This window comes from Mustela putorius, unplaced genomic scaffold (genome assembly GCF_011764305.1).
Source record: "Mustela putorius furo isolate JIRA1106 unplaced genomic scaffold, ASM1176430v1.1 tig00000179_pilon_pilon_pilon, whole genome shotgun sequence".
In the NCBI taxonomy this organism is placed as follows: Eukaryota; Metazoa; Chordata; class Mammalia; order Carnivora; family Mustelidae; genus Mustela; species Mustela putorius.
Window position 1 is genome coordinate 3,449,268 of NW_025421305.1, and position 14,020 is coordinate 3,463,287.

General features: G+C 33.8%; 1 protein-coding gene across 5 annotated transcripts in view; it reads right to left on the reverse strand.

Moving 5' to 3' along the window:
- The window catches only part of PCDH17 (protocadherin 17), a 105,027-nt gene that overhangs the window by 13,155 nt on the left and 77,852 nt on the right, over positions 1–14,020 (reverse strand). For 4 of the 5 annotated variants that reach the window (XM_045076605.1, XM_045076608.1, XM_045076606.1 and 1 more), the window contains one exon: positions 6,865–6,948. The exons of the other annotated variant lie outside the window; for it this stretch is intronic. In XM_045076605.1, coding sequence (XP_044932540.1) covers positions 6,865–6,948 — 84 coding nt within the window. The remainder of the gene's footprint in view (positions 1–6,864; positions 6,949–14,020) is intronic. 5 annotated transcript variants of the gene reach the window in all.

The window sequence follows — 14,020 nt, forward strand, 5'->3', positions numbered from 1 at the left end:
CAAGCAGCATTCAAATCAGCATTATTTCTGTAAACAGACAGCTAGAGTTTGGGCCCCAACCAGGATATCTCTGGTGGAGCACAATAGGATATGACATTAATCACTGGCACAGTCATTCTGACCTCATTGTGACCCCATTGTGCTCACATCTCATCCTACGCCTCCTAAACGAAAGAAAGTCTTAAGATATGTTGATTCAACTGTTATTTTCTATTAACTATATAAATCTTGTATTTAATAATTCTGCATTAGAAAAATATTTCTTCTTCCTACATCTATTTATCTTTCTTCATTCTTCCTCTAATTTGCTATTATTATTAACCAACCATAAAATTGCATATAATCACATATCTGAAAGATTAAATGTCTTTGAGAAGGCCAGAAGAGGAAAGATTTGGAAGAAAGAAGATCCTTTTGGTAACTAGGAAAGAAGTAATAAATACTCCTACAAGGAGAAGAGCCACAAATAAGGTAGATGTTGAATCTCAGAAACTTTTCAAAGTTGATTCTGGATATCATGAAGAATAAATTACTACAGAAAATTCCTGAAAACTTTGTCCAAAATAAGTATTTCTATTTTGGATGAAGATAATGCCATTTTCTCACAGAATTATGTATTCTAGCATTAGCTCCCTAATTCTTCTTCTTTTTCTTTTTTAATCTGTCTGCTTCAATGAGATTCTTATACCCCTTGAGGATCAAGATACTGATACCATGGTATTTTCTCTCATGCTCCATTCCTTGAGCACACAGAATACACTCATTATTCACACCCTAATGCTGTCATTGATGTAAAGGAAGACATTAAAAAGATACCAAATACTATTGATAATCTATAATAAGCAAGACCACTCCTTACCTTTCAAAACCACTGAAACTAGACTTGTAAATAAAAACTTGAAAACAAACCCCAAAACCAAACCAAGCAATAAAAAAGCCTTTCATTTATGAAGCTGTGATATTGACTTTCACAAGGATCCCAGGATGTAAACAAAGTTATACATAGTGGCTCTCTTTTGCTATGAGATATATAGGATTTAAAGTCACATCAGCTCTGGGGCACCTGGCTGGCTCAGTTGGTAGAGCATGTGACTCTTGATCACAGGGTCATGAGTTCAAATTCCACTTTGGGCCTAGAGCTTACTTAAAAAAAAATAATAATAATAAAGTCACATCTCATTTGCCTGTTAAGTACCACACATAAAAATTCAAAGTTCTCTACTTACTCTTGAGAACTTACAAAGTTCTATATTTATTACTTATTTATTATAATTTTTAATAAGATAAGCATCTGCCTGGAATACATCCACTGAAGCACAGAGGTCAGAATATTTTCCCCTTGGGGACTTTTTAAAATCAGCGACACCTTTATTGAAATTAAAGTCTATATTTAAATAATCACCTCTTTATACTTTTAAATTACGGAAAACAGTGAGTGCCCTAAAAACCTAAGCCTACTCAGCATCTACTTCACTCCTATGTTTCTCCTTTTGTCTTTTTTTTTTATTCTACTGCATTGTGTCAAATGTGCCAGTTTCTCTCTTATAGTTTAAGTCAGCTGTTTCTCTCTCTCATTCTTTATCTGATAGCTATCATCACAAATGAATTAATTAATCAGTCCTTATAATGTTTGAGTCTTGAAAGGGTTAATTCAGCTTCCAAAAGAACCTGATTTATATGCAGCGATAAACTTATGCTCTGGTATGCATAAAGAAAGCTGTTTGGTTTACAAGGACAAATTTAAAATTATAGCAACTTAAAGAAATACTCTGAATTTCAGGCCCAAGACTATTTAAGTATGCTACTATTCTTCATCTTTAAAGAGGATGTTTTCTTATGCTTTTATTGCCTGTGTTAGCTAACCCCATCTCAGATAATGACACCATTTTTGATGACATGGATGAATACATCTAAAATTCAAGTCATCCTCCCAGCAAAGTGGTAATCCTGTAAGGAAGGTCAATGAAAACATGCCTATTAAGCCGAACTCTTTGCAAGAAGCGAGCAAGATAGTCTTATTAGCGTTTTTCTCTCGGACTTGCTATCTGATTTCTATTGGGATGTTTAACTATTTACCGGTTTAAATCCCATTGTTCATTTATTTCCTGCTCTTGTTTGTTTTCAATTGCTAGATGCAAGTACACAGAATCGGGTGTCATTTTTAACATTCTCAGAAAATAGAGTTAATTCAGATGCAACTAATCCTCTCTTGCTTATTATTTAGTAATCAACACCTGCCAATAGGATTTGGGAATCCCAAAAGACAGATTTTCCAGAAAGATTTTTATATTTTTATATTTTCAATGACATTCTACTCTCCCAAAGCTTTTTGTTAAATTCATAGAACGCTACTCTACAGATAGATCTAAGTTTCAATTCAGTTACCTTAAATTATATGGACATGGTTCCGAAAGAACAGAGGGGTACCTCGCTCTGATCAGTATTTTAAAAACATCATGTTTTTAAAGAAAGAAGCAATACAAAATAAATTTATGGAAATGTATTATATGCACACACACAGATGACAATAAACATATACTTTTACCAAAAATGCCTCTGTGAGATGAAGTTTGCCTTAAAGAGTTATTAAAATTGACAGTGTCCCAAGGGTAACTTTAGAATGAAACACAGATAGTTTGAACCTATACAATTTGACCTTGATCTTACTAAAACAATTTCCACAGTCAAGCTGCTAATACCGTCACAATTATTGCTGCTATTATTATAGATGGTTTTAAAACACACAAGGAGTAGGAAAAAAAAGATAACTGACATTTTAAAGAAAGCCTGTTCTTGGAATTACTTCTCTAAAACCATTCTGTTCGTATTACCTTTATTGTGTTATAAGTTTATTGGAAGCTGATATTTTTTATCCCATATGATTGGGTCATCCTAAGAATGAAAATTTAAGCAAAATCAATACACTCAATATCATGTTCTGGAGTAAATATACAGAAGTGTTTCCTGTAATGGATTTTACTGGCAATGACAAGTCATTTTTTATGTAACAGCTTTAATATTTTGTAATCATTAAAGCTCACTGAAGCAATGGGGAAATTGGGAAAAGAGGTCAGGAAATTCATATATAGAAAGAGAGGAGATATGTTCCTCTGTATCACCCTGCTATGTAATCAAACCAGAGTCAAAATGCTATTGGAGAATGCAACCCTTGAATCAGAGCAAAGATAAAAATGTGTTTCTAAAGGATATGAAGGCTTATCCATACATAATGCAGTATAAACATCAAAAGATGTCTACAGTGATGTTTTAAATGCTTTCTTATCTTGGAGAGTACTTTCTGTGATTTAATTGATAATCAACCTTACCTGGAGCAAAGAACAGATGATAAAAATGAAGTGTGTTCCCCATGATAATATTAAGAGGGAAATAAATATATGAAAGTTTATCTTCAGACTTGTAGTCTAAATCCAATCTAAGAGGAAATTCATATTGACATCACAGGAGAATTCGTTGAGACAGTCTTTTTTAATTTCAGGCATGCTATATTTGAATTTTTCCCCCTAAAAATATGTATGCTCCATCTTAGAAGAAGTGATCCTTTGTGCTGCCAAAGCTATTTTTGAGTAGCTGCCTAACAATTTCCATGGTCATTACTGAAAAAGGTTATACAGGAGTCCTCCCTTTTTGAACAGGGATACATTCAAAGACCCCCAGTGGATGCCAGAAACCATGGATAGTACCAACCCTATATATTATACACTGTTTTTTCCTATACATACATACCTTCAATAAAATTTATTTAAAAAAATTATTTTGTAAATTAGGTACTTTAAGAGATTAACAATAATATTTGCTAACAATATAATGCAATTATAACAATATATTGTAATAAAAAATTACATGAAATGAGGTCTCCCAAAACATTTTGTGTTGTGCACATCCTTCTTGTAATAATGTGAGATGAGAAAATACCTATGTGATGAGAAGTGAGGTGAGGGACATAGATGCTATGATGTAATGTAAGGCTACTATTGACCACCTGGTGATAAGTCAGAGGGAAATCATCTGCTTCCAGATCACATTGCTGACTTCAGGAAACCAAAACTATGGAAAACAAAACTGTGGATAAGGGGCGCTGTTGTAATCAGAACTACTCAATTTGGTTTTCAAAACCCTCCATAATCTGGTCCAAATAAATTTTTTAGGCAGTTCTGGCATAAAAAAAAATTAATGAACTTCAATTTGAACAAGTCAAATTTGTACAATGTTTTTTCACAGCAATCTTTAGGAAAATGACAGCAACCTTCTAACTGGACCCTAATATTCCTTTAGAATGGTGTAATTACTTGAGTCGATTGGAGAATGTGAAACCTGCTAGTGGCCACAGAGTTGGGATCACAAAAAGAGAGAACAACTTGAATTTGAGAGAGTGTCACCCTATTTTTACGTGACTTATTTTAATTTTACTGGTTCAGATGAGTATGTTCCTTCATCTAAAATTAATTAGTATTAAAATCCAAGGTCCAATAAAAATGGAATAAAATTTAACTATTTGATTTGGCAAATTTCTAATAAAAGAGGTATTTTAGTGTTTATTCACTGAATTGATAAAAGGATACATGATCACAAAAGAAAACTACCTACTTAATTATTATGGTAAATAAAGTCATTGTAATAAGTACAGCAAAATAGAAAAACTATTAAGTGAGAAGTACTTGGCAAACAAAAACTTCTTATCTATTGGGAATGATGCTTTTACGATTAAAAACATATATATCTGCACATAATTTTACATAAAATTCCAAATATACATGATTCATTGTAAGATTAATCACTTATTTTAAAATTTCACAGTCTAGCATATAACTCATTGATCTACTTATTATCCATAAACATAAAGGTGGTATCTTGTGAACCATATATTTGAGAAATAATAGTGATTTAAACAAAAAACAGTATGATTATTTTATAACACACACAAAATGGTTGTTTTACATATGATCATTCTAGTAGGTTAAAAATCAAAGAAATATATATGTGCAAAGGTAGGAAAAGATTATAATCAGTGGACTCCAGTAACTGAGTTTTAAACTGAAGAGTTTTATTGTAGTATATATGTGGTGGAAAATATTCATGAGCTTCACTATCTTAATACATTAAGTGAAAAAAATTCTTGAAATGATATGATAAATTGTAATATGTCATAACTTTATCAATAAAGGAATACAACTAAAAAGGCAAGCATACATATCCTTATATATGCACCCTTTGTACCCATGATGAAAAAACACATTGCCATATCAAATGGAAATGAATGGAAAGAGCCTTACCTAAGGACAAAAATCTTCTGGAGTTATTTAGTGGATGTAAAAATAAAGGCCTAATCCACTTTACAACAATCTTTGGGTTTCCTATATTCAGCCCTAGCTCCCAGATGACCCTGTGTTTCCCATTAGTAGACAGTCATGGTGAAGTCCAAGTGTGTGCCCAGGTGTTTATGTGCACACACCTATACATGCACCAGAAGCATGTAAGTGCACATGAGCAGAGAATCAACGTCAGATTAAGAGAAAGAGATTTTCAAGAACACATAAAACAATGTGAGGAAATTTACATTCTAAAAGCCAAAATGTTTCTTTGGTATAAATGTTATCCTTAACTTTAATTTTAATTTTTACAGAATTGAGAAATAAAATTTTTCCCTACTGATTTTAATTTAACGAATGTGAAATCACTAACAGGGATAATTTTATATAGCTGTGTCAGTATACATATATGCACATGCACTCACATTGTCAAACTTTCCCCTCACTCCCCCAAATCAGAAATAAGTAAAACTCCCCTCACTGTAACACCATCTGTTTAAGGACTTTACTTGTATTTTCTCTCCATTTCCATTCATTTCCATACAGAAATAATGCAACCTGTTCTCTTTTTCTGGCATGAAGTAAAGCAACACAAATAAATATGACAGTAATTGTTAGATTGCTATAACATACATGTATATTTTTCAAGCACTACAAAATCCTAATAAAATAATTTTCTCCCCTGGCTTTTGCCCCTTGTGTAGAAATTAAACTGCACAGAAACCAATTAGATCTCTCAAAAGCATTCAAATGAGTCAGGCTTGGACAATATACACTTCAAACACAGAAAAATATAATGTGATGAACTAAAATTTCACCTGAGATAGATACTTCTTTCTGTCTTTCACTTAATCCATCTACTTATTTCAAATTTCAATGTGTTTTCTGTATCAGAGTGATGTGTACAGATTTTACAAAGTAATGTGTAAAGAAGCCTTAGATATATTTCCATAAAATAACACTTCTAATATGGAGTGTCATTGCTTGTCCAAAGTGAAAGAAGAATTTGTGGACTCAGTTTCTCAGGTGAAACACAGATTCTTCTTCAGGCTACAACAGTCACATGGCTTGTTCTATATCCACAACCAAAATCCAAGAAAAATAACTAAACCTCTTTCCTATACTAGCTCTCTCTCCAGTCCACCAATTTCTTCCCTAGCATTTCCTAACACTCACTCCAAAGTGAAATTTGTGTAAGCGGTGATTTTTTTTTTTTTTTTTACATTAAGTAATTAAGAACTGGAGCACTTAAACTCACTGAAGAACAACAATAAACGTGAAACATGAAAAACCTTGATCTAGATGAACAGTTAAATTCTCTTTTCAATCCTTAATGTTACACAGCTTTTCCTGAAATCCTAATAGTACTGATGCAGAGATAATAGAATAACTTACTTATTCACTATGCTACTGTTCTTTAAAGAAATAAAGTCTACAAGTTCTGCATTTATGTGTGTATAGTCTTACGAGTGCCATCATCTAACAAGTAAAATTCGGATCACAGAGCAGAAAGCTAGCAGATGAAGAAATTGCTCACCTGGAGGAAGCAGATCAACAGACTGAAGTCTAGTTGTGATGGTGTGTAGGGTGAGGATAGCAAAGGAAAGCAAAGTCGGGAATGCTTGAAAAATAAAATATTTTTAGTTAACAAATAGAAAAACCAAGTGGGAAAAAAGGGCCAATTGAATCACGAATCCTTCTCTATTGATTGCAATTTTTATATTAAAATCTGTTCAACTAATCAATCCCTAAAAGATATGGTCATTGGTATTTCCCCAGATAAAACTTAGTGTTATTGGAAGAAAATTACTTCAGGAGAGTATTTCAGTTTAGATGAGAGAGAAACAATGCAAAGTAACTGTATGAACGCCTAGGTCAATGTGAAAAATATGCTTGTGATGATGGACTTATTTATCCTGTAATACTGGCTAGAAGATGTAAGGAAGCAGGCCACCAAATCTGTTGCAGACTGTCTGTTCTTTAATATCTCTAGAGAATAAGGCTTTAATAAAAATGTTCACTGCTAGTAAAATTTCGATATGGATTGTCTGGAACTTGTTTGAAACTTAGCTCTTTATTCAGTCACTTAGAAACCCTCAATTTTTAAAAGCATATTGACTTCAGTAATGAGATATACATATATTTCTGTAACAATCTCAACTCTTTTCTTTTTTTACCCAACATATAAATGTTATTTTTACAAAATTCAAAGAAATGCTGCATTTTGTTTTTGTTTTGCTTTTTAAGAACCTCTAACTTAGGTATATATGGATGTATAATTTATCAGTTTCTTAGGCAAAAAAAAGAGAACATTTTGTTTGCATCTAAATGCATAGTCAATATATGAAATCGATTGCCATCTGAAAGTCCTGCCCAAAAAAAAAAAAAAAGCCTGTTGGTGAGCAAAGTAGCTTTATTTTTTAAATAGTCTCATTTTCTTATTTTCAACCTTTATTCAACATCTGTTGCTTGCTCCTCCCCTGGAATGTAATTATGCAGGATTCCAATGTAAAACAGGTTGAGTAGTTAATAACAGGCAGCTCAAACATTTTTCCACACTGTTGCCCTGCAGATGTTTTCTTTCATTTTTTTTCTTTTCTCCCCTGGCTTTGTGTTTAATTTGTGTATGTTTCTCTCCTATTCTTAAAGTATATTCCCACAACAGATGGAAACACCTGAAAATAAGTTTCCCTCATGCACATGTTTAATGATGCCTATTGTGATATTTAACACAGAAAAGAAAATACAGAATATACAGAATATTGGTTTACAGAAAAATATAATTTATCTGTAAGCCACCTTCTTACTATGTTCAATTTAAAATTCTGAAACGATAACCTGGTTTTTACTAAAGACATATGAGGAAAAGTTTATAGTCTACAACCCTCATTTATTCTTATTTTGTTACCAGACTCATTTGCCTTTTGTGCATTTGACACAATTCTCTTAAGTATTCAATCCTACCATAAATTGGACTTTTTTTTTCTATCCACTAACCATTTTACTATGCAAAAGGCACTTTACATTCACTTGTTAATAATTTAGTAATCAATACTAACATATTTTAGATATGTTCAAAGTATAGCATTTATTTTTTAAAATAATATAATAAGAATCATAAGTATAGAACTCTTTTGTTCAGAAAAATATATTTCATTGAAATTAGAGAGTATAGGGTTGGATATCGTCCCCCAGCAGTCATGTCCACCAGGAACATTAGAATATGACCTTATTTGGAAAGAGGGTCCTTGCAAATGTAATTACTTAAGATGAAGTCATACTGGATTAGAGTGGGCCCTAATCCAAAGTATGATGTTCTTAAAAGAAAACTGAGACACAGAGCCAGTCATACAGAGAAAATGTCATGTGAAGATAGAAGAGATTAGTGTATTAAGCCTGGCATTGCCGCAACCACCAGAAGTAGCTTGAGGCAAGGGAGGACCCTCCTCTAGAGTCATTAGAGACCCCTGATGATACCCCGATTTTGGACTTCTGACCTCCAGTACTGGGAGAGAATAAATTTCTGTTATTTTAAGCCACCTAGTATATTATTTTGTTACGGCAGCCCTCCAGTACTGATTCTGGTGTCTGGAAGTGATGTGCTGTTGGAACAAATACCTAAAAATGTGGAAGTGGGTAATGGTAATAAGCTAGAAGAGTTTTGAGATGCATGATTTTTAGAAGCCTAGATTGCCTTGAGGAGACTACTGGAAAAAATATAGACTTACTGGGAAATAACTTATTGGGAAAAACTTAATGATTCTGCTCAGAGCTCAGTCAGAAGTGAGATCAGCTAGAGAGAAAGTTTCTATCATCTTTGAGGATAACATGTGGCTTTACCATCAAGAACAGAAAGTACATAGAAATACAAATGTTCAAGGTATTTCTTATAAGGTCTCAGATGGAAATGTTATTGGACAGTAGAAAGCAATCCTTGTCATAAAGTGGCAGAAAACCTGGACAAAATGCTGGTTGAAAAGAAGAAATTATAACTGATGAATTTGTATGTTTAGCTAAAGAGCTTTCTGAGCAAAGTGTAGTAGATGCAGCCTGATTTCTCCTTTCTGCTATAGTAAATGTGAGAACAAAGAGATCAATTAAGGAATGAACTTCCAAGCAAAAAGGAACCAACACCTGATTTGGAAAATTCTCTGCCTATCCAGATAATGTGCTCAGGAAACAAGGGCAATGGTGTGGCTTGACAGCCATTTGCTATAGAGATTAAGGTGTGATATATGGATCCAATCAACCATCATCATAAGAGAAGTTAGGATTAGAGATAAGGTCACTGAGGAAAGATCTGTGGAGAAAGAACATGCTTGTCTAATGGTGTGAGTCCCTTCAACCTCCACAGAAGACAGTCTTTGAGAATTTTATGTAACACTCCTAATGTGGACTGAAAAGGACAGAGATGAGACAAAATGAAGGAAAAATTATGCTAACGTACAGCCACAGATACGGGGACCAGGAAGGGTGGGTTACTGTCCCAGAGGGTCAAGAGGACTTAGGGCATCAAGCACCAGAACACAGAGAACTACTCTCAGGCCTTGAAATCTAATAGAATTTGCCTTTCTACATTGCCAACTTCTTTTAGATTAGTAGTTCCTTTATTCCTTCCATTTTCTCCCATTTAGAAGGAGAATGTCTACTCAATGCTTGTTCCACCATTGTGTTTTGGAAACAAGTAATTTCTTTTCCAGTTTGATAGGTCTGTGGAAGAAGAGGCAAGTTGCTCATGAGGGACCACACCAGAGTCCCACCTATACCTGATTTAGATGCTGAGATGTTAGACTCTTTTAGTTGATATTTAGATAAGATATGGGACTTAGAGTTATGCTAGAAAGAGTTAAGATGTTTGAATGATATTGGGAGGGAGTTGATGGATTTTGTAAATGGGGCCGAAGTGAATATCAGGGTCAAGAGAGTAGACTGGGTTGAATACTGCTCCTCCAAAATCCATGTCCACCTAGAAAATCAGAATGTGACCTCATTTAGAAATAGGGTTTTTGCAGACATAATTATGTAAAATGAAGTCAGTTAAGTTAATATTAGGGTGTGTTTAAATCCTATTGACTGCCCTCCTTTTAAGAAGAGAAACAAGAGACATTGAGACAGTCATACAAGGAGAACACCATAGGACCTTGGAAGCAGTCTTGGGAGTGATTTGTCTACAAGTGTTGGCAACTACCAAAAGCGAGGGACAGGCAGAGAAGAATCCTTGTCTAGAACTGTGAGAGAGTATAGCTCTGCTAATACTTTAATTTTGAACTTCTAGTCTCTACAACTGTGAGAAAATAAATTTCTGGTTTTTAAGCCATCCAATTAGCAGTATTTTGTTACAGCAGCCCTAGGAAACTAATACAGATTATCAAAAAACAAAACAAAACAATCAAAAATTGAACAAACAACCTTCAAAATATAAAATGCCCAGATGGCAAAAAATTACTTGGAGAATGACAATGGGGCAAATTAAAAAATAGATTCCAGAAAAGTAAAACAAGATTTATAGGAATGAACTAAAATGTTGTCTTCTATATTATGGTTCATAAATAAATTAAATTTGGCATAAGAGACGGGTCCATGTGCTAGTAAAATTGATGCTGCTGTGTATAAGGCTTAACTGAAATCACCCAGGAAAAATATATTTGTGTGCATGTGTACGTGTAAGATTATCCAAATCCCATGAAGTTTCGAAATAGAGTATTTTCTTTAAATGCCTGCAAATTAATAGCTCTCTATGCTGCTTTTCTAAAATTGCTAAGACTTCTCTCTTTAGTTTCTATTACTTTTTATTTTTCTGTATACTAATCACATTTTCAGTACCATGTGTATGGAAACTTCACTTAAAATTCCATGCATCCTAGTAGGCTCTTAAACAAAATGTGACTGTAGGTATGTACACATACGTGCATGGGAATTTGGATTAACAAATAAAAAAGTGTCTTATAAGGAGAAAAACACATTTTCATATATTAAATATGGCTTCAATTACATGTATATTTTTAGTCAGAAACTCAGCCATTATCTGAAGGCATATATTAATAAATTTTCCCACTTTTTTGGAAATGAGTGAATAAACATTAAAATAGTCACTTTTTATGCTTGTATGGACAGCATTTGATTTTATTTTTCACTTAAGTGGAAAAAAATAAGGCAGAAATATATTTCCCTTAAGAAATATGAGCCTGGGTGGCTCAGATAAGCATCTGCTTTCTGCACAGGTCATTATCTCAGGGTGCTGGGATAAAGCCCCACATCAGGCTCCCTGCTCAGGGGGGAGTCCGCTTCTCCCTCTGCCTCTTCTCTCTCTGCATCTCGCCCCTGCTTATACTCTCTCCTTGCCAAATAAATAAATAAAATCTTAAAAAATATATGATACTTAATTTCACCAAAATATACTGTACATTAGCAAAAGTTATATACATTATTAGCAAAAGCATTTCTTTTTAAGTTAGTTTAGTATATACACATACAATCATTGTGTTTCAATATTAGGGTTTTATGTCCCAGCATATTAATATTAAGTCATCTTTTTTTCTGTAAACACTTACCGTAGTCCTTTTGGGCTATTATAACAAACTACCATAGACTGGGTGATTATAAACAACAGAAATTTGATTTTTCACAGTTCTGGAGGCTAAGAAAAACGTCCAAAACCCAGCCACCTACAGATTCAGTGTTTGGAGGGCTTAGTGGAAAGCTCTCGGTTAGTGGAAAGCTGTCTTCTCTCTCTGTCCTCATGGCGGAAGGGGGCCTCTTTTATAGGTTATGAATCCCATTCTTGAGGGCTTCGTCCTCATGACCTAATCTCCCCAAAGCATCATACTGAGGATTAGGTTTCAGCATATGAATTTTGGAAGGATCCATACCTTCAGTCTATAGCAGCACTCTACTTCACGAAAGGAAACAAATGCTGTGGGAGGGGGAAAGACTAAATAACTAAATATCAAATAGGTCTACAAAGAAATGGAACCAAATCTCATAACTGGTCTATTTGGAACTACCCAAAAATGAAAAAAATGTGTGTGTATAGATATTCAAGTACATATACAAAGATGTAACATATAGAATATGTTACATCTTTGTATGTATCAGCTACTGAGTATTCACGTGCCCTTTGCAAATGCAAAGCCTAAGCATAGACCCTGGTTATATATCTCTCCAAGTGATTGAATCTAATGATATGTAAAAACTGACATTAGTATCTTACACATAAATGCAAGAAATTTATCTCATATTGTTTTGTTATACTGTTCACAGTAGAATATTTCTGCCATGTTATTTCAGTTTCTTTAAATGAAAAATCAATGCATGCTTTGTTGCAGCATAGCAAATTACACACTGCTACTTTTTTTCAAATAATGTCTTCAAGTACCGTGCCTGTATCTTAGCTTTCTGTGGATTCTTGGTAGGGATTTGAGTCACTGAGCTGGGCTTTACAATAGCAAAGAGCTATTAAATTAATCTTTCCTTGCTATTTGGATCTCAATCATTATGACGACCTAGAAAAAGAATGCAAAATTAAATTTTAAAAACGGATTTATACTATCACAACTATAATCAAGAGGAAACAATGCTTGATACACTTTGGGTTTTCTACAAAAGTTCAGCTGACTATTAGACTGCTTTAGTGAGCAGATTTTATAATCTGTAATGCTTACCAAAAGCCATGAAGGCATAATAGGCCATGTAATCATCATTATCTTTGACGATGGCTACAGAGAGGAGAAAATCATTTAATCCATGTTACTTTGATGTCGAAACAGAATGGTACACTAAGAGGTACAGGCTGGATTATGATCAAATTTCAGGGATTTCAAACCTATGTAGCTGAATTCTCAGTCATTTTAGTCTTGAAGTCAGAGGACAGGTATCTAAGAATATTAAAACATCCAACTAAGTCAGAAGAAATCTTACCAAAAAATTCTCTGTGAATTTCCTTACTTCAACAACAAAAAAACAGTTAAAAAAAAAAAAAAAGACAAGTCAACATTCTTCTTATGAAAGAAAGCAAACATCACTAGAGGACAGTGCAAGCAAAATTACTGAGCTTAGATACATGCCACAGGTACAAATGAGTTCTATTCTGAGAGTTTATTCTTTCTTCTGACTTTGGGATTCAAAATTATTTTATTACATAAAAAAGCCATAGTGAAATAGATTCTTAGTTTAGTTTACAAAAACCCGCTTAACTTGTAGGGTGGCTAACTATAGTACTAAGAATACTAATTTTGGCTTTAATTTGAAGTCCTAGCAACAAGGAACAATAAAACATAATAGGAAGTGGAGGAGGAACAGAGCTCATTCCCTCCATCCCAGACACTGGAGTGATTCTAGGAGGACATCTGAGTAAGAGTTTGTTTTCTTCCAATCTTCTTTGTTCTCTCTTCTGTATTTTCCCTCCATTGAACACACTTACTCCCACCCTTCAATTTATTAGACTTCCCTTGTGTTCCCAATCGAGAAATATCCCACCGGGTTTATTTACTCCCTCAATAAGTTTGCTATGCTCCCAAATTACCTAAAGATTTTTTCCTCCCTCAAGAAAATTCTCTTTCCTGCCACACAGTGCATATCTGGTACAGGTTGCACATACAAACATGAAAACGACCCGATTAAATTTATCCAAATTCATGTGACTTAATAAACCCCCAAACCTCAAAACTTAGAGAAAAAAGAAAGCACCTTTTATG